Source organism: Castor canadensis, chromosome 7, assembly GCF_047511655.1.
Source record: "Castor canadensis chromosome 7, mCasCan1.hap1v2, whole genome shotgun sequence".
NCBI lineage: Eukaryota > Metazoa > Chordata > Mammalia > Rodentia > Castoridae > Castor > Castor canadensis.
Window position 1 is genome coordinate 127,349,130 of NC_133392.1, and position 24,692 is coordinate 127,373,821.

The 24,692-nt window shown below is 40.7% G+C and overlaps 1 protein-coding gene and 2 pseudogenes across 1 annotated transcript in view; 1 reads left to right on the top strand and 2 right to left on the bottom strand.

Moving 5' to 3' along the window:
* Nucleotides 1–1,634: 1,634 nt before the first annotated feature.
* The window catches only part of Nsun4 (NOP2/Sun RNA methyltransferase 4), a 32,781-nt gene continuing 9,723 nt past the window's right edge, over nucleotides 1,635–24,692 (bottom strand). The window contains exons 4-6 of the mRNA XM_020177634.2: nucleotides 23,628–23,788; nucleotides 13,140–13,264; nucleotides 1,635–12,194 (exon numbers count right to left, since the gene is read on the bottom strand). Of these exons, the coding sequence (XP_020033223.1) occupies nucleotides 11,918–12,194; nucleotides 13,140–13,264; nucleotides 23,628–23,788 (563 nt within the window). The 3' untranslated portion in view covers nucleotides 1,635–11,917. The remainder of the gene's footprint in view (nucleotides 12,195–13,139; nucleotides 13,265–23,627; nucleotides 23,789–24,692) is intronic.
* On the bottom strand, nucleotides 16,804–20,751 carry LOC109695245 (large ribosomal subunit protein uL18m pseudogene; annotated as a pseudogene).
* Nucleotides 21,786–22,479, top strand: LOC141424694 (latexin pseudogene; annotated as a pseudogene).

Here is a 24,692-nt window from a genome sequence, read left to right on the forward strand (position 1 = left end):
ATGGGAATCACAATTTTGCAACCTAATCATGGAAGTAATATCCCATCATTTTTGTTGTATTGTTTGAAGAAACAAGTCATTAGGTCCAGTCACACAAGAGCAGGAATAGTAGGCAACAAAAATCTCTGGGAGTCACTAAAACAGCCATTTATTACACTTACAAGGTAGCTACCTTCATCGAACTCTCCTCAATTACCACTGTTAATTGTTTAAAAAGGTGGTTTTTATACTTTTTTGATATGATTCACAGTAAAAATATATTTCAACTTAAATACCTAGTAAGTGTGTCTATACACACATTACAATTTGGATCTGGAATGTCCCCCAAAGGCCCATGTGTTTAAGACTTGGACCCAGCTTGGTGCTCTTGGAGGTGATAGGAACTTTAAGAGGTAGAGCATAGTGGAAGGTTTAAGGACATGGAGGACAGGCTCTTGGAGGGGACTGTGGAACCCTGGTCTCTTCCTCTTCTGCACATCCTGACCATTAGGTGAACAGTTTGCTCCACTATATGCCCCCTGCCATGACGTGCTGCCTTGTCACAGGCAGGAAACAACGAGGCCAATCAGTCATATACTGAAACTTCCAAAGTAAATGCTTCCTCTTTTTAAGTTGATTCATCTCAGGTATTTGTTACAGTAATGCAAAGCTAATGCAACACATATACTAAAGCAAATGCTTCACAAAGTAATAGCCTTACTGTGTATAATGTACTGATACTCTTTTTTCCTTGTGGTGCTAGAGATCAAACCTATGACCTCACACATGCTAACTATGTGCTCTATGAATAAGCTGCATCCCATATGCTCTATTCTTTTTTAAGATGACCATCTAACTTACCTCAATTAGGAGGTGCTATTAAGGGCTGAGTGTGGCTCACGTTAGAGCACATACCTAAAGCACAAGGCCTCAAGTTCCAACCTCCCCCCAAAAAAATAGGTATTAAATTTTCTATTACATTTTGAGTCAGTTAGTTTTTAAACTTCTTTGTCCAGTTCATCTAAATTATAAATTCATTAATGTCTTAGTCCACTTTGAATTGCTATAACAGAATACCATAGTCTGAGTAATTTATAAAGAAATTTATTTCTTATAGTTCTCAAGACTGAGAAATCCAAAACATAGGAGCTTCATCTGATGAGAGCCTTTCTTGCTGGGTCATAACATGGTGGAAGGCATCATAGAGGGAAAAAGAACAAGATTTTCAGACTTGAAGCCTCAAACCCTATTCTAATGGGCTTCAGTCCATTCATGAGGGTGGAATACTCTCGACCCAAGCATATCCCACTGGGTCCCACTTCCCAGTGATGTTACATTGGTGATAAAGTTTCCAACATGTTTTTGGGGAACACATTCAAAACACAGCAGTTGTCAAAAAGAAGTTATTCATAACACTACTTTTAATATCAGAACTGTAGTGAACAGCATCCTTTAATTCTTGATATTGGTAATGTATGTTCCTTTTTTTCTTCCTGCCTTCCGTTTCTCCCTCCCTCCCTCCCTCTCTTCCCTTTCTTCCCTTCCTCCCTTGTTTTGATAGGGTCTCATCATGTAGTCCAGGCTAGCCTCAATCTCCCAATCCTTCAGACTCAGCCTCCCAAGTGCTAGGATTGCAGGCATTCACCATGTCCAGCTTTGTTTTTTTTTTTTTTTTTTTTTTTTGGTAGAGCTGGGAATCAAACCCAGGGCCTCATGCATGCTCAGCAAGTGTTCTACCATTTAGCTATATCCTCCCCCTAGTTTTCTGGTGGTGGTACTGAGGTTTGAACTCAGGACCTCATGCTTTGCTATACGGGTGTCACAATCCTAGCCCTTTTGCTATCTTTGAGATAGGGTCTTGCTTTATTCCTGGGCAGACCTGGGCCTCAATTCACCTATTTGTACTTCCCATGTACCACCATGCCTACCATTTTACTGGTTGAGATCAGGATCTCACAAACTCTTTGCCCAGGTTGGCATCAAACCTCAATCCTCCCAATTTCCTCTTGAGTACCTAGCTTTTCTTTTCTTTTTCTTTTTTTTTTTTTGTCTGTCTTTTGAGATAGTCTGACTTTGTAGACTGACTTTGAACTCTCAGTCCTACTTCCTCAGTCTCCTGAGTGCTAGGAGACTCAGGCCTATGGCAACAATTTCTCTCATATTTGTTTTAAAGAAACAGCCAATTTATTTATATCAATCTTGTGTATAAATAAAAATAAAAATGATTTTTTAAATGTGTAAATAAAGCTAGATCAGTTGGCCAGGTAAGTTTTGTTTTGGTGAGACTGGGGTTTGAACTCAAGGCTTCAGAATGCTTGCAAAGCAGGTACTCTACTGCTTGAGCCACACTTCCAGTCCATTTTGCTCTGGTTATTTTGAAGATGGATCTCTTGACTATTTTCTTGGGTTGGCCTTGAACATTCAATCCTCCCCACCTCAGCCTCCAAAGTAGCTAGGATTATAGGTTTAAGCCACTGGTGCTCAGTTTCCAGATACTCTTTTTGGTGGTACTGGGGTTTTAAATTCAGAGCCTCACACTTGCTAGGCAGGCATTCTACCATTTATTTGAGTCACTCCCACCAGCCCTTTTTAGTGTTGGGTATTTTCAAGATAGGGTCTTGTGAACTATTTACCCAAGCTGGCCTCAAACCTCGATCCTCCCAATCTCTGCCTCCCAAGTAGCTAGGATTACAAGTAGCTGGGGCCAGCTACTAGCACCTGGCCCCTGATAAGAATTTTTGAATTGAAGGCAATACTATCTTTCTACCAGCTGTCAGTAGTGAGCAAAAGCAGCTAATCCCAGCACTTGGGAGGCAGAGGTAGAGGATCTTGAGTTCTAGGTCAGTCTGGGCTGCATACCACAACCCTATCTCAAAAAGCCAAAAAAGGGCTGAGAGCATGGTTCAAATGGTAGAGTGCCTGCCTAGAAAGTGCAAGGCCCTGAGTTTAAGCCCCAGTACTGCAAAAATAGATAGACAGATAGATAGACAGACAGACAGACAGACATACAAACAAACAAATGAATTTGTGATCCTAACTACACAGGAGGCAGAAATCAGGAGGATCATGGTTCGAAGCCAGCCGGGGGCAAATAGTTCCTAAGGCCCTTTCTAGAAAATACCTGAAACAAAACAGGGCTGGTGGAATGGCTCAATGATAGAGTGCCTGCTTAGCAAGTGTGAAGCCTGGAGTTCAAACCCCAGTATCACAAAAAAAAAAAAAAAAAAAAAAAAAGAAAAAGAAAAAAGTCATCAAACCCCCCTCCCCCCCAAAAAAACAAAAACAAAAATAAAAACAACCAGCCACATAGGTAGATGAAAGAGCTTGGCTTGGCTATGTTCCAATAAAGGTATATTTACATGAACAGTTAAATTTGCCCCACTGGCTGAAGTTTGTCAAACCCCTGGTATAGAAAAACCCCTATAAAAAGTTTCAAATACAAATTATAAGTGGTTAAAAATAATAAACAGTTTGGTTTTGTTTTGCAGTATTGAGGGGAATCAGCCTCAGAATGCTAGGCAAGTGCCCTACCACTAATCTATACCTCCAGCCCAGTTTAAAGGTTTCTTATGTTGACCTGCAACTCACTCACACAACTTCCTTCTCCTGGTCTCAGCTCTGCCCTTAGGGACACTCAAAACACAACTTTTCCCCCTGCCTCAAAATATTTCTATCTGGAGATGACATCTCTCTCTCTTCCCTAAGTCTGCCCTACTCCAGACATAATTCTGCCAATTCTCCCAGTTCTCCCCAGAATGGTACTTCTCATTTCCTCTCCATCCTGATCACCCTCCTCAGGCTAAACTGAGTTTGCCACTGTGCCTCCTAATGTGTCACCTCAGCAGCTTAGAGTTGAGCAGTTCACCTAGAGAGATGATACTGAACAAGCTTATGGACAGGACTGACCTTCAGAGGCATGTTCTCTTAAGCCAGATATTTGATTTCCTCATTCAGCAAACGTTATTGGTGATCATATTTCCAGTGGGACGCCCATGAAATCTGATCAACTCATTCTATAGATTAAAGCTCCTGCAATGGTTTCCAATTACTCTGAATAAAACACTCATTCCTTTATGTGACCTGCACGGCCCTGTGTAGTTGGCTTCTGCCTGCTTTTCCAGCCTTGTATTCACAACCATTCTCTCTCCTCTCTATGTTGCAGCATACTGAACCTCATTCAGGTCCCAGAATACATTCTTTCCTGCCATAGGAACTTCACAGCCTATTCCCTTTGCTAGAGCATCCTTCCACACCCTCCTCTGCCTCACTGATTTGACTCCTTTTCATCCTCAGGTTCATTTAGAAATTTCTTTCTCCAGGCTAGGTTAGGTCTCTCAGACATATATGCACTCTCCATTTTCTCTCAGGATCTTGCTTGCTTATAATTTACTTGAAATTAACTGTGAGCTACTTGTTTGTTTGTTTGTTTTCCTTTTCCTTTTTTTTTTATTTTATTATTCATATGTGCATACAAGGCTTGGGTCATTTCTAAGCTACTTGTTTGTAATTACTTGTCTATCTTGCTTTCTAGATTGGACAGCCCATGAGAAAAAGGACCTTGTCCATTCTGTTCACCATTCTAAGATTAGGCCTAGCATATGAGGAACTCAAACATGTACTGACTACCTAACATGTACCAAACATTGATGCTTGGGGATAAGGAAATGCGAAGATAAATGTTAGTTCCCTGCCCTGAATAATACTAAGTCTAAGATGGAGTAAAGGAGAAAAAGCAAACATGAGAAGTGCTATATTCATTGTACATACAGAAGAGGGAACAGCTTAGTCTGTTTGAGATGTGGGAAAGCTTTTTGGAGGAGCTGTGAATGTGCCCTTTGAGTAATAAGAACAGAGAAAAAGCACCAGAGAGAAAACAATGTGTCATGATTCAGAGGCATGGAGTGGGAAGGGCAGGTAATATTTGGGATAGACATAGAATCTATAAGGGAGGAGTAGGGAATGGCAGTGATGAGGGAGGAGATAGTGCAGACAACACAGAAAGCAAAAAATTATAAGCAGATGAATGGCACTGTCAGATATGGGGGTTTTGGAAAAATTTTTGTGCCAAGATTGAACCCAGGGCTTCATGCACACCAAATACGCTGCCACTGAACTACCCTCCCAGTCCTCTTTGGATTTTTAACATGTCAGTTAACTATTAACTTGCATGTTAAAAGTTATTTACCCCCAATATTTAGTGGCTTAAAGCAGTCACCAGTTTATTTGCTCATGATTCTGGGGAGCAGCAACTTAGGCTGGTCTTAACCAAGGTAATTCACACAGCTTGGGTTATCTGATTGCTCTCCTGAGGTTGGAAGGTCTAAGATGATGTTTGTCTGGTCTCCAGGCTTCTTCAAGCAGAAGAATTCCAAGATTGGAGTAGAAGCCGCAAGGTCTATCTAAGCTCAGTTGCACGAGATTGTACTGGTCAAAACAAACTATTAGGTCAGCCCAGATTCAGAAAGTAGAAACAGACTTCATCTCTTGAGGAGGGAAGCAGAAAAGTTCTAGGTCTAAATGGGAGAAATTACTGTCATTGGCAATCCCACAACAGATCAAGGGGTGGAATGGGAGAAAACTAAGACTGGTCAGTCATAATTATCAGTTTTGATGCTACTGTTCATAGGCCTGACCTATGGCAGGAACAGTAGAAAGGTAAGGAAGAAATACAAGAAATATTCCAAGAAAAAAAAAATTCAGATTGTGTGTAATTTTTTTTTTAAAGAGAGAAGGTCTCACTGTGCAGCCCAGGCTGGTGTCAAACTGAAGATCTTCCTGCCTCAGCCGTCTAAGCACTGGGACCACAGGTGTGTACCACCAGGCTTGACTTAATCAAAAGGTTTTTAATTTGGGATTTATAGGTGGCTTTGGGGACTGACCAAACCCCTAAAATTATATGTAAAATGCTACACTGTTTTTTTTTTTTTTTTTTTTTTTTTGTGGAGCTGGGGTTTGAACTTAGGGATTCATGCTTGAAAAGCTGGCACTCTATGGCTTGAGCCACACCTCCATCCTATTTTGGTCTAGTTACTTTGGAGATGGGTGTTGGGCTATGGGTAAAAGCCTGTATTAGTCTCTCAAATAGATTTTCGACCCCCAAGATGGTGAAAATCACAAATCCAAGTTATCCCTTTATCACGATCCATGGCTGCCCAAACACCTAGCTTCCTGTAACCACTGGAACATACAAAGCTGAGGCCTCATTGTTAATCTTCAGGTTCTTTTCTTTCTTTCTTTCTTTCTTTTTTTTTTATTATTCATATGTACATACAAGGCTTGGGTCTTTTTTCTTTTTTTGGTGGTACAACTCAGTACTTCATGCTTGCTAGGTAGATGCTTTACAACCTGAGCCACATCCCCACATTTCCAGCCTCTTCCAGGTCTTTTTTTTTTTTTTTTTTTGGTGGGACTGGGGTTTGAACTCAGGGCTTCACACTTGCTAGGTAGGTGCTCTACCACTTGAGCCACTCTACCAGCCCTGTTTTGTGTTGGGTATTTTCAAAAAATGGTATTATGAACTATTTGCCCAGGCTGGCTTCCAACCTTGATCCTCCTATCTCTGCCTCTTGAGTAGCTAGGATTATAGGTGTGAGCCATCAGCACCCAGTTTGCTCTGGTTATTTTGGAGATGGATTCTCACGAACTATTTGCCTGGGGTGGCCTTGAGCCACAATCTTCCCCATCCCAGCCTCCCAAATAGCTAGGACTACAGGAGTGAGCCACTGGCACCTGGCTCTATTCCAGGTTTTTAATATGGTCCATCCCATAGTTCACATTAAGCTAAATTTGGCAATTATACTTGAGGCTTTTTCTACTTCCTTCTCTCTTTGGGGGAGGATCTCTGGTGCACAAAATTGCACTAATCACAATACTTGCTCACAAGACACTGTCACTTCTATCAATATAATATGCTCTTATGTATAGCTTTTTAATGAAGTTGTTTTTAATATAAGCACAAAGTATGAAAGCCAGAAACTTGAAAGTAACCTAACTTTCAAACTCCAGCCCCTAACCTGTGGGAATCATTATACTGAATCACATGATGATATTCCTTTTTTACGTAGTTTTACTACATATACGTTCTTTTTTCAATACTTTTTCCATATGTGTATATGTCTGTAGGTAACTCTAGGAATCAAACCCAAGGCTTCATGCATGCTAGGTAAGCCCTCTACCATTAGCTACATCCTCAGCCCAGTTATATTTAATTTTATAATATCACCAGTCATCAGAGAAATGCAAATTAAGCACACCTGCACCACCATTCCCAGCTTATTTTCTACATCTTTTCTTTTTGGTGGGACTGGCATTTGCACTCAGGGCTTCACACTTACAAATTAAAACCAAGACATACTCAGTAGGATACAGTTTAAGGCAACAATACCAAGTGTTAGTAAGGGTGTGGAGCAATTGGTAATCTTATCCATTGCTGGTACAGGAACTTTGGAAAACAGTTTGTCAGTATCTTATACAGTCAAACACACATTAACCGTATGACTCAGCAATTCCACCCTTACTGGTTACTCAGAAAAAAGAAAACTTGTACACATAAAATCATGTATACAAATATTCTTAGCAGTATAACTGATGACAGCCAAAAAGTAGAAGCAATTCAAATGTCATCAACTGGTGGATAAACTAGGGTTTATCTATCCTCATGGTATACAATTCAGCAATAAAAAAGAACAAAACATTTTCATAGTAAAATGAACCTCAAAACCATTATACTAAGTAGAAGTCAAACACAAAAGGCTACATACTGTATGATTCTACTTACATGTGCAAAAATTTCCCAAGGCCAGGTATTTATTTATTTTTGGTGGGACTGGAGTTTGAACTCAGGAGTTCATGCTTGCAAAGCAGGCACTCTACTGCTTGAGCCACAACTTCCAGTCCATTTTGCTCTGGTTTATTTTGGAGATGGAGGTCTCCAAACTATTTGCCTGGGCTGGCCTTAAACCGCAATACTCCAGATCTCAGCCTCCTATGTACCTAGGATTACAGATGTGAGCACCCAGTTTAAGGTTAGATATTTTAAAAGATTCACCAGCCTTCACAGAATATAATTACCTAAGATTTTAAATTAAAAGCAAAGGACAGAGGTCAGAAAGAGTAAAAATGGGCAGGAACCTGAGAGACAAACATGTTAAGCTCCCCACGGTCCATATTCACACATAAACTGAACTGAGAAGGGTCTTTGGTTGAATCACCATGATCTGTGTGAGAAATCCTGACTTTTGGAAAGCTCAAATCAAAAGTTTCCAGGAGGGTTTTTATCTATTTTGATCATGTAATCAAGCCAGATATACGTAACCAGTTAGACCAGATGCAAACCCTCAGAAAAGAAAGTGACTCTAGGGGTCATCAGAGGACCTTTAGACTTTCAACAGCACATTATAAATCCCAAATGCCCTTATCTTGGCCAAGAATGAAAAACTAGATATCCAAGTATCCCAAGAGATAAAGATGAAAAAAGGAATAAAAAATAGAGATAAAGATGAAGCTTTTGTAATTCAGTGGTAAACAAACACTAGACCACATTAAATTCTATAATAGGCAAAACTACAGTGGGCAGAAAATAGATCAGTGGTCACCTGGGACCAGGAATGAAGGAGGAAACTGTGAACAAAGAAGCACAAGGAAACTTTTTAGGAGACAGAATTATTTTCTATTTTTTTTTTTTTGTACGTATGAGTTTTTTGAGGGTCTTGATTATGGCCCAGGATGACCTTGAACTCAGAATCCTCCTACATTTGCCTTCCTAGAGCTGGAATTACAGGCCTACACCATGATGCCCAAATTATTTTCTGTATCTTTTTCTTTTTTTTGGTGGGACTGGCATTTGAACTCAAGGCTTCGCACTTGCAAACAAAGTGGTCTACTACTCGAGTCACACCTCCAGTCCATTTTGGTCTGGTCATCTTGGAGATGGGGTCTTCAAACTATGTGCCCAGTCTGGCCTTGAACTTCCATCCTCCCGATCTCAGCCTCCTAAGTAGCTAGGATTACAGGTGTGTGCCACTGGCAGCCGGTTTAGACAGCACATTTTAAATTGATGGATTACACAGTATGTAAATTAATTTAATAAAAAAGAAAAGTTTTCTTTCAAAAGAACATCACAGCTGGGTGCCAGTGGCTTACACCTGTAATCCTAGCTACTTGGGAGGCTGAGATGGGGAGGATCACAGCTCAAGGCAGGTCAGGGCAAACTGTTCCAGAGACCTCCATCGTCAAAATAGTAAGATCAAAATGGACTAAATGTGTGGCTCAAGCAGTAGAATGCCTGCTTTTGCTAGCATGAAACCCTGAGTTCAAACCCCAGTCCTACCAAAAACAAACAAGAAAAAGAAATTAAAAGGACATGATGCTACACTTATTCTTGGGAGATTAAACTTTCTCACTTAATAGTTACTGCTAAGATTCATCCAAACTGTTATATATCTCCACAGCTCATTTCTTTTGATAATTATGTAATATTCCATTGTGTGAAAATTTCAGTTTATTTATCTACTCGACTGCTCATGGACATACGGATTATTTCCAGACTTCTGCTTTTGTGAGCAGGGCTGCTATGAAAATTCTTTACATGTGCTCTGGTATACACATGAGTTTCTCCAGAATATACCCCTAGGTTTGGAGTAACTTGAGTTATAGGCTAGGTGAATATTCAATTATAGGAGATAATCAAACTGCTTTCTAAAGTAGTTCTCTGCTTTTCTTACCTAAGTCTGTCTGTCCCCAACTAGACTGTGACCCCAGAGCAGGAGACCTTCTCCTCTCTAATTATTACTGCTTAGCCTCAGGCTGGATATCCAAGAGGCCATGGGCAGAAACCCAGGCACCCGAGGCCTCTTAGCCTCAGCAATACTAAGTATAAAGTAAACAGCAGCAGGTTAGGATCCTACTCAGAACACCAGCCAAATTCCATCCTCCTGGCGCTACTCAATTTGGAGTCTCCAAGGTCTTCCGGGGCCTCAAGTTACAATGCAAATCCTAGGAAAGGAGAAGGTTTAACCCTAGCTAAAGTCCTTGTCAACAGACACCTCTAATACCCAAATAAGGATCAGCAGGAAAGGCATAAAGGACAAAAGGAGTGGACAGGAAGAGGAGAGATAAGGAAAATGGGAAGAATCAAGATATTTTCAGGTATTCTAAAGTTATGTACCCTTTTCTGCATAAGGGCTGAATTTTTTTCAGAAAAAAAATAAAAACAAATCTGCAGATGATCATAAGTAATATTTAATAACCCTCCTACTAAAGATTACCTTATTTTGGCTAATGTTACAAAAACATAACCACATGCCAATCAGTAAGCAATGTTGTTCTCTAATACACTTTGTATGAGGTGAAGCCCTGTGATGCTAGGGGGAAAAAGCTCTGAGGACCAGGCACTGGTGGTTCATGCCTGTAATCCTAACTACTTGGGAGGCTGAGATTGAGAGGATCTCAGTTTAAAGTCAGCACAGGCAAATAGTTCATGAGAACCCCATCTCCAAAATAACCAAAGCAAAATGGACTGGAGGTACAGCTCAAGCAGTAGAGTGCCGGCTTTGCAAGTGTGAAGCCCTGAGTTCACATCTCAGTCCCATCAAAAAAAAAACCAAGCCTGTAATCCTAGCTACTCAGGAGGCAGAGATCAGGACGACTGGGGTTTGAAGCCAGCCTGGGCAAATAGTTTCACAAGATTCTATCTCAAAAAAACCCTTCGCAAAAGGGCTGGCAGAGTGGCTCAAGGTGTAGGTCCTGAGTTCAAGCCCCAGTAACTCAAGAAAGAAAAAAAAAAAAACTCAGGGATTTGAAGGTGGGTCAAGAATAAGACCAAAGCTGGCCTACAGACTAAAAACAAGAGCAAAAAACCTGGAATAAAAAAAAAAAACAAAAAAAACTAGGGGATTCCTAGGTACTCAGAGAGCAAAAGGAGGCAAAGGCCTACTTATCTTCCACAATCCTAACCACTACATCAGTAACATCTCTCTGACTACCTGTCATATAGAAGCTCATGGAATATTTGCCGCTATGTGAAGGACAAAGGTAGAAACACAAAAAAGAATATGATATCCCTACAGCAGAAGCAGCTTCTCCAGCCACATTTAACAAAAGGAATGACCAGAATTGTTCAGCTCAGAGGAGCTTTCTCAATGTGAGTAAGAAGATTAGCATGAGCTGGGCAACTGTGGCTCACACCTATTATCCTTGCTACTCAGGTGGCAGAGGATCATGATTTGAAGCCAGCCCCAGCAAACAGTTTGGGAGACCCTGTCTTGAAAATACCCAACACAAAAAAGGGCCGGTGGAGTGTCTCAAGTGGTAAAGCGCCTATCTAGCAAGCATGAAGCCCTGAGTTCAAACCCCAGCACCACCATTACCAGAAAAAAAAAAATCATGCATTGGCTTAAATGTTTTAGTTACTCACTCCTTAAATTAGATTATGGGCCACATGGAGAATCTAGGATGGCTCATCTAGGCCTGCTGGCTGATTAGGTGAAATCCACCTCAAGTGTAAAACTGGAAGTTGTACAGAGGATAAGGTCCTGGGCTTGGGCATCGTGGAACAAACGCTGAATAGCTGCAGCTGGTACAAACAGAACTATAACAGTATTTGAACTGACATGAGCCCCCAACTATAGCTCCAACTCTAAAGCACTTCAACAATTTTATTGGCTAATGGCTTCTTCCCAAGTTTATAGCTTAAAGTGTGGGTTTGCTCATTGGTTTCTCCTTCTAAACCCCTAAGGGAGCAGGAACCTTTAGTATAGGTTTGAAGATAGGGGTTGGGAGTGTGAGTTAGAAACCTGCTGATACTCCACAATTAGACAGCAGGACAAATTCCTATTTCCCACTGCTTAAGACTATCTGTAGAAAAACTCGAACAGCATGGAGACAGTTTGCAGTGCCTCCAAGAGTACACAAGTCTTCCAACCTCGGCAACAGGGTGATGCTATGTCAATCTCTGCATTTTGCAGAAGTACATAGGCCCAAAATTGGCCATGAGGTTTGGCACTACCAGTTCCCCAACCTGGCAGGATGGGAAGAAACAGAATGTGTCCATGAAAAGCTTTCGGAAATGAGACATATCTTCCACCTGAACCTTGATGCTGTATTGATTGGCCAGAAGCTCCATGGTACCTTGCACTACATACTCATTCTGTAAGTGTGACAGTGAACACGTGGAATAGACAACATGGCCTCCTGGTTTGGTGGCAAGTAGTCCAGCCCTGAAACCAGAAAGAGAAAAAAGCAGTAACTAGTGTGTTTGCCAGCAGAGGAAGAACAACATAGGGAGCTGGAAACATGGATAACACTATCTACTACAGGATGGGTAACTGGATTACACAGTATTTGCAGTCCTTTCCATAATGACACTACCTGAAAAGTCATTCTCAAGGCAGTGAGAAATCCAAGTTTAGTCCATGGGCTCTTCTCCAGGAGGCCTTCTTTCTCTTTTTTCCTTTTTTTTTTGAGAGAAGATCTCACTATGTAGTCCAGGATTACCTTGAACTCTCAATCCTCCCACCTCAGCCTCTCCAGTGTTGGAATTATAGGCATGTATCACCATGCCCAGCTATAGAAGGCCTTCTTAGAATCATCTCTTTAGCCCTGATTCTGGTTATGGACTAGACCTATGCTGGCTACTGACTGACACCTCACCTTAGCCCTACAGAGCTCTGACCTCAGAAACTAGTTTTCTTTACTTTTTTTTTTTTTTTTGTGGTACTGGAGTCAACCACTTGAGTCATGTCTCCAGCCCTGGATTTTTGTTTTTGTTTTTGTTTTTAAAGACAGGGTATTACTATGTTGCCCAGCCTAGAGCCTAAGCTGACTCCAAACTCCTAGCCTCAAGCTATCCTCCTGCCTCAAATTCCCAAGTACCTGAAGCTACAGGTTTGCACCACCATACCTGGCAGTAGCTATTTTTCAAACACTTTCAAATCACTAGTATTGAGGGTAAAATAACATGAGTCAAAGATTGAGTTTTTATGTTTTAGAAAAGATCTTCCCATGATGTCTTTCTCTTTCAAGCAGATCTCTTGCCAGAAGACCCTTCTATGATTATGGTCTTGATGATGGCCAAGAGCTTATAGTCCCCCAGTCTGTCAGGTGACCGGACTCCTAGAACACTCTGGCACCAAGTCTTAAGATTATATAAATCTATTACTTACGCAAGAAGCTGCACCTGCAACATAGGCAACATCTGTCGCTCCTTCTTCCTTGACCGCTGAAAGATGTTGTTCTCTTCCTCACGAAGGGAGTGGCGGTCTGTGGTACATGGCACATCCACCAGCACCTGCCAGTGTTAAAGGGAAAGTATTAGGGCTGGAGATGTAGCTCATCTCCAGTGTTTGTCCAGCATACATGAGGCTCTGGGTCCAATCCCCAGTACCACAGATAGAAAGATAAACAAATAAACAAATAAATAAATAAATGGAAAGATTAAAGCTCCTTACCAGCTCTTCTTACTTAGGCCAGAGCTACCTTAGGCCCCTGGCCTACGAAGTTCTGTGGAATATTCCTTCTGCCCATCCCAACACTGCGGAAGTACCTGACAAAGTTTCTCATTTTAACCTAATAAGACAACTATGAAACAATGAATAAGAAAATAGGGAATATCCACACCTGGTCAAAATGCCCTGTACATCATTGAGCCCAGTATCTTTTCCCTTTCTCAGGCGGGGGGCTCCCAGGCTCCCAGGAGACTTCTCACTCTGCATGTGCTCAAGATGACCTCAGGCCAGAAAAAGTCATAGTCAGAAGGAGCTGCAGAGTCCCAGCTGTAAGATCAGACCTGACCTGAGGGCTCTTTCCCCTGGAGAAACCTGAGGGCTCTTTTCAGTTCCTAAGACCCTACAACCCAGCTCTACAATACGGAGGGGACTGGGAGCAAAGACACTTGTGTTTCTCCATGCAGTCACTCTTCACTGAGAAAATAAGATGGTTTCCAAGCCTACCCTACCAAGGTAAACTGAGACAGCCGTGGTCTAACTGCACATTACACTGATAAGGAATGTTTACTAGTTTAAAAATCTCTTGCAAGCAAGTGCTGAGAATGCATTATTCCATGTGCTAATTCTAGTGCTTGCCCACACAGCTCACACGGACTGTGTCCTCAGTACCTGTGAAGTTAGTAGAGCTATTGGCCAAAACTTTCCTCTTGGGTCTTTCCTCTGCCTAGGTAGTAGCCTGGGGAGACAAGGAGGATCATCCCCAGGTGCCAGCCCACTGGTGAAGGCAAGGTATTCACAACTGCAACGGCTCAGAATAGATGATCCTAGGTCACCAGAATAGTTTGGAGACCACCTTGCCCAATGGTCTCATTGGGCAGAGGAGGAAATAAAAACCCAGAGAGGTGAGTAGGAGCATTCTCCAGGTCAGTCAGTCACATAGGGAGACAGTTTTGGACCCAACCTCATTCATTTTCAAGATGATATTCGGCCCTCCGAAAGCACAAGAACTCATCAGATGCCTAAGGATGAAGAGACCAGACAGGGTGGGACGGCACCAAGAACCTAGAATACAGCTTGATAACCACCCAACAAGAGGGCTATCCTTCGGAAATAATTCATAACCAAATCCCTTTCAATTCAAATAAATGTTCCCTCAGATCATCAGTTTTGTCAGTACAGACTTTAAAAATCTTGGTATTTTGTGTTCAAAAGCAAAACCAAATAAATAAAAACATACATATGATTTCTCCAGACATCTCCACTTTAGCCAAGGGCAAAGTCTAAGTCAACCTAATTCACTTCTACTGGGGAGCTCCACCAGGGTCTCTTGTAACTGGGATGTTAGATTTGTTTCCTCTATTATTAAAGAAAGCATTACATGGTCTAAAAATAAAAGTTTGAAAATTAAAAAAAAAAAATGCCCTGTACACAAATGACAATAAATAAAGAGTTGATATCAACCTAGAAAGAAAGTTAGTGCTTTAGGGCGCTGTCCTTACCCTTTTTTTTTTTTTTTTTTTTTGGTGGCACTGGGATTTGAACTCAGGGCCTCATGCTTCCTAAACAGATGCGTTTACCACTTGAGCCACTCTGCCAACCCTGTCCTTTTATGAAAAGATCCAATTTACAAATGATACAATGCTCAATGTACAGATTATACTAAATAACAAGATTGGGATTCAAAATTATCTTAAGTTAAAATCATGTCAGATCCACTATGAAAATCTTTTTTTTTTTTTTTTGGTGGGACTGGGGTTTGAACTTGACTTTGAATTTACAAAGTAGGTGTGTCACACTTCCAATCCATTTTGATTTGGTTATTTTAGAGATGGAGCTTGTGAATTATTTGCCCAAGCTGGCCTCAAATCTTAATCTTTCCAATCTCAGCTTCCCAAGTACCTAGAATTACAGGCATGAGCCACCATGCCCAGCCCAATATGAAAATGTTTTAAAGTAATAAACGTAAAATCACTCATTCATTTACTAAGAGCCTATTCTATTTTGACTGTCTAGAGACAGTCAAAAATTTTAAAAATATTCCTACATGTAACATTTGGAAAAGATAAATTTACCTTTGGAAAAGATCTGTTTTGGCCAAGTAGAAACTCCAAGTAAATTAAAAATGACCCAGTGTTGAATATTCAGATAGATTCCTCAGCTCCATGAATTAACACAGTGAATAAATAGTTAAAAATTTTTTTTCACCTTGGCCAGGCTAGTTGCTCATGCATATAATTGCAGCTACTGGGAAGATGGAGATTGGGAGGATTGCAGTTTGAGACCAGCCCATGCAAAAAGTTAGCGAGAACCCATCTCAATCACATGGTAGCACATCTGTGGTTTCAGCTATGCAGGAGGAAGTACATAGGAAGCTAGGTCCAGCAGGTCTGGGAAAAACACAACACCCTACCTAAAATATAACTAAAACAAAAAGGGCTAGCTAGGGGCTTGGCTAAGTGGCAGAGCACTTTGCCCAGCAAGTGCAAGACCCTGAGTTCAAACTCTGGTGATACCAAAAATAAAAGAAAGAAAACAATCACCTTGAATGTTAGGCTTTATTTCAAGAACTGTGATGGGGCTGACCTTGAAAAGAGATATTAACTAAATGGGATTGCCCAGAGAAGGGTCACTGGGATGTTCTAGAAACCACATCATGAAGAAATTAGTATCTTCCATTTCCAGCAATGTGGTAAATTAGATATTCTGAAGCCTATATAATACAAAGCAACTAAAAAGACTAGGTAAAATATATTTTTAAAATACTTTTAGCTGGGCATGGTGGCATACACCTAAAGGCCTGGCACTTGGGAGGCTGAGGCATGAGCATTGAGAGTTCAAGACCAGCCTGGGCTACATAGCAAGACCCTGTCTCAAAACAACAGCAAATACTTTTAAATATAGAGCTCATAGAAAATTAGGGAAATCCTCAGAAGCCAAAGAAAAGACAGGAACACAAATCCAGAAAAGTAGGGAGGCACTGAGCCTACTACTTCTGGGTTTTGTTGGTTCTTATTTTTCTGAAGGTACTGAGGTATGAACTCTAGGGGCTTATATTTGCTAGGCAGGCACTCTACCACTTGAGCCATACCTCTAGACCTTTTTGCATTGGTTATTTGTTTGTTTTTGAGGTACTGGGGTTGAACTGAGGGCCTCACACTTGCTAGGCAAACACTCTACCACTTGAACCATTATACCAGCTCTGTTTTGTTAGGTATTTTTTGAAGTAGCGTCTCGCTCATGAACTATTTACTCAGGCTGGCTTCAAACTGCTATCCTCCTGATCTCTCTGCCTCCTGAGTATTTATGATTATAGTTATGAGCCACTGGCACCTGGCTGCCTTGGTTATTTTTGAGGCAGGTGCTCTACCACTTGAGCCACATCTTGAGATAGAATCTTGCTTTATGCCTGGGCTGACCTGGACCACAATCCTCCTATTTGTACTTCCCCACATAGTTGTGATGACAGGCACACACCACCATGCCCAGCAATTTGCTGAGATTGGGTCTTGCAAACTTTTTTTTGCCTCAACCAGCCTTGAACCACAATCCTCCTGATTTCCTCCTCCCAACTAGCTAAGATTACAGGCTTGAGCCACCTTGCAAGGCTAACTTCTGTGTTTTTACTAATGCCTAATAACCAAAAGTCTAGGGAAAAAAAGGTACCTGAGGTGGGAAGCTGGAATGGAAATCTACAGCAAAGTCAAATTCTCAATAAGCTACATGACTTTTTGATTTGTTTTGGTGATACTGGTGTTGAACCAAGGACCTTTGCTTAATAGACAAGTGCTCTTTCACTTAAGCTACAACCCTAGTCTTTTTTGTTTTTACTTTCTCAGATAAGGTCTCACTAACTTTGCGTGGGTTGAACTTCCATCCTCCTGCCTCTCCTCTTCCAAGTAGCTGGGATTATAGATTTGTGCCACCAAGCCCTGCAAAGCAACACATTTAAACAAAGAGTGAACTAGGAAAGAAAACCCAGCCCACAAGTTCTGGTAGAGTGGCTCAAGTGGTAGCACATCTGCCTAGCTAGCATGAAGCCCTGAACTCAAACCCCAGTACAGCCAAAAAAAAAAAAAAAGAAAAAAAAATCCAGCTCATACAAAAGATGACAAGATAATGTGTCTGCTTAACTATGGGCAAAAAGAGGGAAAAAAGTAAACTTAAGAATTTTACTCAATTAGGAGGTTCAAAATTATGGCTACATGAAAAAAAAAAATCTATGTGAATTGTGAGATAATACATCTGTCAACTGGCTCAATTAAGCCATTCTGCAATGTGTACAGAATTCAGTATAACATACTATACAGAATAAACATATATAATTTTTATTTGTCAATTAAAGACAATTTTTAAAAATCATACCTACATAGTCTAGAGAACCCCATTTTCAATAATAATGGTCCTGGGTTGACAGATTGCCTAATCATCTGGCAAAAGCAAAGGCAGGTTCCTTTCTGGAGAGATGAAGATCAATTTCTGACTGAATTAAGATGCTATGCCTTAACACTGACTTCACTTCTAGAAGATAACGCCATCTAGAGCCTCAGATTATCTCTACAATTCTTCATATGCATCAGCATTCAAACTTAAAACATTACTAACTTGCTTTGCAAATACAAAGCCGATTTCAAACCCCAGTCCCACCAAAAATATTCAAAAATTTTTTTAAACAGCAAAGGAAAAAAAGGGCTGGGAGCATGACTTAAGGGCAGAATACTTGCTGGGTGTCAACCTCTAAATTCAATTCCCAGTACTGGAGGAAAAAATTACTAATTTATCAAGAAACGAAAACTAAATAACCAAAAAACAAGAGGAAAAATAGTGATGAGTTAGGTATTTAGCCCAGACGTGGAATGTACGCTTAGCATGCATAAGGCCCTGGGTTTACTCCTCAGCACCATGCACACAAACAATAAATAAACAGCAGTAGAAACACACTCATAATGAGATCTAAATATGAGAATTATCAGACATAATGTCTGAAACAAGCATGATTAACATGTTCAAGAAGTTAGATAAATAGCAGAAAACTATAATTTCCAAATTCTATAGAACAGAAAATTTAAAAAAAAAGAATTTGATAGAAATCCTAAAACTAGAAATACAGTAACTGAAATTAACTCAATAGATATATTTAATAGCATACCAGACACAGCTAAAGAAAGGACTGTTGACTTATGTTAAAATATCCAGATTGAGGGGCCGGGCATTGGTGGCTCATACCTGTATCTTAGCTACTTTGGAGACTGAGATCAGGAGGATCACAATTTGAGGCCAGCCTGGGTAAATAGTTCAAGAGACCCCCCATCTCCAAATAACCAGAGCAAAAAATGGAATGGGGGTGTGGATCAAGCAGTAGAGTACCTGCTTTGCAAGCATGAAGCTATGAGTTCAAATCCCAGTATCCATCCCCAAAAAATCCAGAATGAAGCATGAAGAGAAAAAGGATGGAAATACAGAGGAGAGTAAAAAAATAGGGGGTGTAGAATATAGTTCAGGCCCTGAATTTGATCTCTGACATGAAAAAAAAGGAAAGGAAGGAGTAAAATGTGGTATGGTAATACACACCTATAATCCCAACATTTGGAAGGCTAAGGCAGGACTGTGAATTTGAGACCAGCCTCAGCTACTTAGCAAGTTTGAGACTAATTTGAGCTACATATTGGACCTTGTCTCCAAAAAAACAAACAAAAAAAAAAAAAGAAAAAAGAAAAAGGAAATTTGACAGGTAACAAAAATAAGCACAAAAAACGTACAGGAAACAAGCCTCCTAGACAAAGTCAGAAAAAAAAACAATAGAATCAAACCTTGAACAGTTTGTTGTTGCTGTTGGTTTTTCGAGGTACTATGAAGAGAACCCAGGACCTTGCACATGCTAGGCAAGCACTCTATCACTGAGTTAAATCTCCAGGCCTTGGTTTTCAGAGACAGGATCTTCCTAGCTCTGGCTGCCCTTAAAGTAGCTGTGTAGCCCAGGTGGCCTTGAATTTGTGATCCTCCTGCCTCAGCCTCCAGAGTATTGAAATTACAGAAGTATACTTGTACTCTCATCCCCCAGTTTTGTTTTGTTGGGTTTTTTTGTTTATAATATGCCTTTATTATATAACTTATAAACAACATTTTAAAAGTTAAATTGTAACTGGTGACTGCTTTCCTTAACTTTGTGTCCAATAAAGGGAAAGAATTTAATTCTTGATTAAAACAAAGATAACAAAGACACACACACACACACACACACACACACACACACACACACACACACACACACACACGTAAGGGGGAAGAGGATGACCTTAACTACAAGTATCCTGTACTGTTGTTATTATTGCTATAAAATGTCCAAGCTGGCTGTTTTTCCAGATGCTTTCTTGTGATGGCTGTAGTAGCTGAGAAGTTTTAATACTTCCATGTTGGGAACCAAAAGCCACAGTCCAACAAGGCTGCTGTGGCTTAGCAGCATTCTGATAAGGACGGAATCTGCAGTGCACCATGTCTCGATCACAGTGGGAAGGAATGCTAAATGGTTTCCCTTGACTAAGAAGAAGTTTATACTTAGTCAAGGACACTGGCAGTAAGAATGCAGGGTGGCAAAAACAGAAAGGTTGTAACTAGGTCAGAGTGTTTTGATGTTTAAGTCTCTTCCTCTTTTGTATAAAGCTGGCTGAGAAAAATAAAATTTGCCAGTTGGTCATCAGCCTGCTGGCCTCTCTTGACATGTGTCTTGCCTTGTCTTGTTCATTCCTGCCCTGAGCCCTTTCGGGTTAAGGACCTCTGCGATCCCAGAACTTCCATTTCATTCATAGATTCTCTGAGGCTCCCATAGCACCATGCCACCTTCTGTCATGGCACTTGTAGACATTTCATCAGATCTGAGGGGCCTCCCAAAGGGTTGTTGGTAGACCATGAAGTTGATGCCTACCTCTAAGCAGCGCTGTGCTAACACTCGTCCTACACTCTCACAAGCTATCACATTTTTGGTACTGTACAGGTGCTTTTTAATAGCCCATTCACGAGTAGATGCTGGAACCACAACCTGGCCATTCTGATGCTCCATGAGTGCTTCTATATGATGCTGAGTCGTAACTCAAAATCTGTGCCAGAACTCACGTAACAGCCACATAGTCCCCCAGCCCCATTCTTTCCAGGCTTCACCTAAAAGCTCCAGATTCCAGGGGTTCCAGCCAGGGAACTTGTGAGAAACAGCTTCATTTTCTGAAGGCTCCACTTTGGGCTTTGCCGCTGGCATGGCACTGGTAGACAGAGCCACAAACCCACACTCCAGGTTCCTGCAAACCAACTGCAATTTCCAGAACTGCAGTTAAAGCACCATGGCCAAGGAGATCTCGGGCAGAGCCTTGGAGAGCCTTGTATTGCCTCCTTTCCTCAGTCATTGTAGCAGCTAACTCCCCCAGTTTTGATACTGTAATTATCCAATATATAATTAAAATATAAACTTTCCAAGCTGGGGATGTAACTCAGTGGTAGAGTGCTTGCATAGTATGCACTAGGTGCCCAGGGTCTAATCCCACCCTGCAAAATAAATTAAATCAATAAATATGTCCTTCCTAAATAACAAAAGAAATTAAAAGAAAGGAGGTTGAGCTCTGTGGTTCATTCCTGTAATCCTAGCTACTCAGAAGACAGAGATCAGGAGGAGCTTGGTTTGAGGCCAAACAGGCAAAAAAGTTTGCAAAACCTCATCTCAACCAATGAAAAGCTGAATGTGGTGGCACAAGTCTGCTATCCCAGCTAAGTGGAAAGTACAAATAGGAGGATGACAGTCCAGGCTGGCCCAGTTATAAACTTAAGACACTATTCAAAAAATAACTAAAGCAAAAAAGGGATGAGGGTGTGGCTTAAGTGGTAGCTCACCTGCCTAGCAAGTGCAAGGCCCTGAGTTCAAATGCCAGTACCACTCAAAAAAAAAGAAAGAAAGAAAGAACAAGAATAGAGAGCAAACAGTGAAAAAAATGTAGTAAATACACACAATAGGGTTGGAGGTGTGGCTCAAGTAGTACAGAGACTGCCTAGCAAGCTTCAGGCCCTAGAGATCAAACCACAGTACCAACAAAAAATGAATAAATGCAAGAGAATAATTTGACAGAAGTGAGATCAAATATTAACAGTGACATCAATTGCTTAAGTCAGTAACTAAAGGAATAAAATTTACACGTTGGCTTACAAAGTGAAACCCAAATCTATACCATACATAAAAGACACATTTAGCTGGGCATGGTAGCATAGCCTGTAATCACAGCTACTTGGGAGGCCAAGACAGGAGGACTGTGAGTTCAAGGCCAGTCTGGAATACATAGCAAGACAAAAAAAGAAGGTGCCAACTTTGCCACCCAGGCAGCAGGCAGCATGGCTGCACAATGGTACCAATGTATTCTGGTACTTATCCTGATCCTCTTAAGCCACAGAAGCTCACACTCACCAACCTGCTCTCTGAAGATGGACACCCCACCCACCCACAGAGCCTCAACCCATTACACTGCATCAACTACCAGCAGGGACCCTCCACAAGGTGTGTCTAGTGCAGAGAAGACAACTAGGAGAATATTCCAGGAAGAGGACACAAGTATCACCTTAAATTTTCTGTGGAAGAAATTATCCAAAAACAAGTTACAGTTGAACACTACAATACTACAGGTGAAGTTTTTTACCCTTTAATACAAGAAGATAGTGCACCAGAAATCAACTTCACATTTGAAGTAAAAATTGGGAAGAACCCAGATGAAGATGATAATGCATTATAAGCACAAACTACTCCAAACAGTTTTACAATGTATCTCCATAAATGATGATAGTTCAACACACAGCTTGGGTTGTCTGTGATTATATAACATGGAAGAATTCTATTAAAAACACAAGGTAAAAAAACAGCAAAAACTCAAACTGTCAAGCCAGCGTGAAGAAATGATGACTTTATTGCATCAAACTATACTATTCTACCACATGGGCATTGCCTTGGCAAATATGAGTTTTCAGGCATCCACAACATGGTACAAAAGTAAAACACAATAGCTATCTCACAAAGGAAGTGCAACTGGAATAAACAAAGACCCCCAACATTGAGATAAAATAAACATGCTTATTAATGATGTATATGTCAGTCCTCATTGGTATCTGGCTTAAGGCACCAAGAAAACCCAACATGTCACTTTGTATAATGTCTGTACAGAAATACATAGATCCCATAATAAAAAGTGTCACTACATAAAAATGTTTTTGTAACATTAATGGTGCAATTTATATCCCATAATGAAAAGTTTCTACTGCCAGGGCCAGTGGCTCATACTTGTAATCCTAGCTACTCGGGAGGCTGAGATTGGAAGGATGGAGGTTCAAGGCCAGCACAGGCAAACAGTTCATGAGACCATCTCCAAAATACCCAGAACAAAATGGACTGGAAGTGTGGCTCAAGTGATGGAGTGCCTGCTTTGCAAGTGCAAAGCCCTGAGTTCAAATCCCAGTCCCACTGGAAAAAAGTTTCTATTTCAGTCACAAGGAAAAAAAAAAGCTGGGTACAGTGATTCACACCTGTAATCCCAGCTACTTGGGAGGTGGAGATAGGAGGATCATGATTTGAGGCCAAAAGGGAGAAGGAGCCTATATAATATTAAATGAAAGATATAAAGATTAATGAATAAAATATACTACCACTCCCATTTTTAAAACCCACACACATTTATATCTATATATACAAATAATATAACGGATATGAAAAAATAGAAACAATGGTTATCTGTAGGGAAAGGAAGTAGATGTCTGTGTACAAGAGTAAGACAGAAACTTACTTTTCACTAGGTACCCTTTTGTACCTCCTGAATTTTGCACTGTGTGCTGTATTAACATTCAGAAATAAAATGTTTTCATTCATATTTAATCTCTATGAGGGTTTCTGAGCAACCAACTGACTTGAGAAATAAAAAAAACCTAATAATTTATCCATATTCACGTTCAAATTCTTTTTGCTGCCAAATGTCTCTCTAATGAAGATAGTATATTAGCAAGTCATCTAAGCTGAACTGAGAATTGTGTTTCTAGCTTGTTTTCTCCAAATCACCCATGGAGAACTGCCCAGGTCCAGAAATGGCCCCATATGTTCAAACACAGAGACTGGATACTACCCCCTTAGAGCTTAAAGCCAAGATGGGAAGCCAAATTTAGCTCAATGGATATCCTAAGTCAGGAATCACTCACCCGGTCATAGGTATCCCCCTCCAGTTCTCCCCACTTCCTGCCATCCCATGAGGTGACTCGAACTCGATTTCCTTCCCTGATATCTTGAGGCACATAGCTGTGAAGGACCTTCTGTAGTCCGCCTGTCCGGGAAGTGGAAAGATCATTGGCAGCGAGATTGCCTGTGGAAATAAATATACGTCAGTGCCATGACCCAGCAAAATACCCTATTGGCAATGGTACTGATGGAGAGGGAGACCAATTCTCACTCCAATTAATGCAGTCCCCAGGATCAGTGTTGATTTAATATGCACATGGCACTGGAACAGAGATTGGCAAGGGTGAATATCTACTTGGGCCAGAAAGGTTAAATAAGTAAACCAGTAAAACAGATCAAGAAAGAGTATTTATTTCATACATATATATGCTGTCCCCTAACTTTTTCTTTTCTTTTTCTCTCTTTTTTTTTTTTTGAGACAGGGTCTCACTATGTAGCTCAGGCTAGCCTCAAACTCAGGATACTCCTGCCTCAGCCTCCCAAGTGCTACAATTACAGGCACACACCACCATGTCCTGCTTTTTGTTTTTTGAGACAGGGTCTTGCTATGTTGCCCAGGCTGCCCTGGACGCAAGTGATTATGCCACAGCCTTCTGAAGAGTTAGAACTATAAGTTCATGCCACCACACCTGGCTACCCACTATTCTTGAGACATATGACTCTCTTCATCTTTGGTAGAAACTATAGATTATTCATTCAAAATTTATTCTTCTCAGAACTCCTTAGTAACAGAATCCCAATTTTACTGGGAGAAAGTAATGTTCCCCAAAAGAGTACATTTCCTAGCCTTCTTTTTATAACTAAGTATGACTAAATGACTAAATTTAGTTAATGAATTATAATCAAAATTATCATGTGAGACCTCTGGGAAGATGTTTTTTAAAAGTTGACACAATTAGGAAATGAGAACAACCTGTCTTGCCTAATTCTTTCCTCCTGCCTCAAATTTAAATGTACTAGCTTGAGTTCCGGCAGCCATCTTGGACCATGATGACAATTTTGGACCATGAGGATGATGTCAGTTTTAA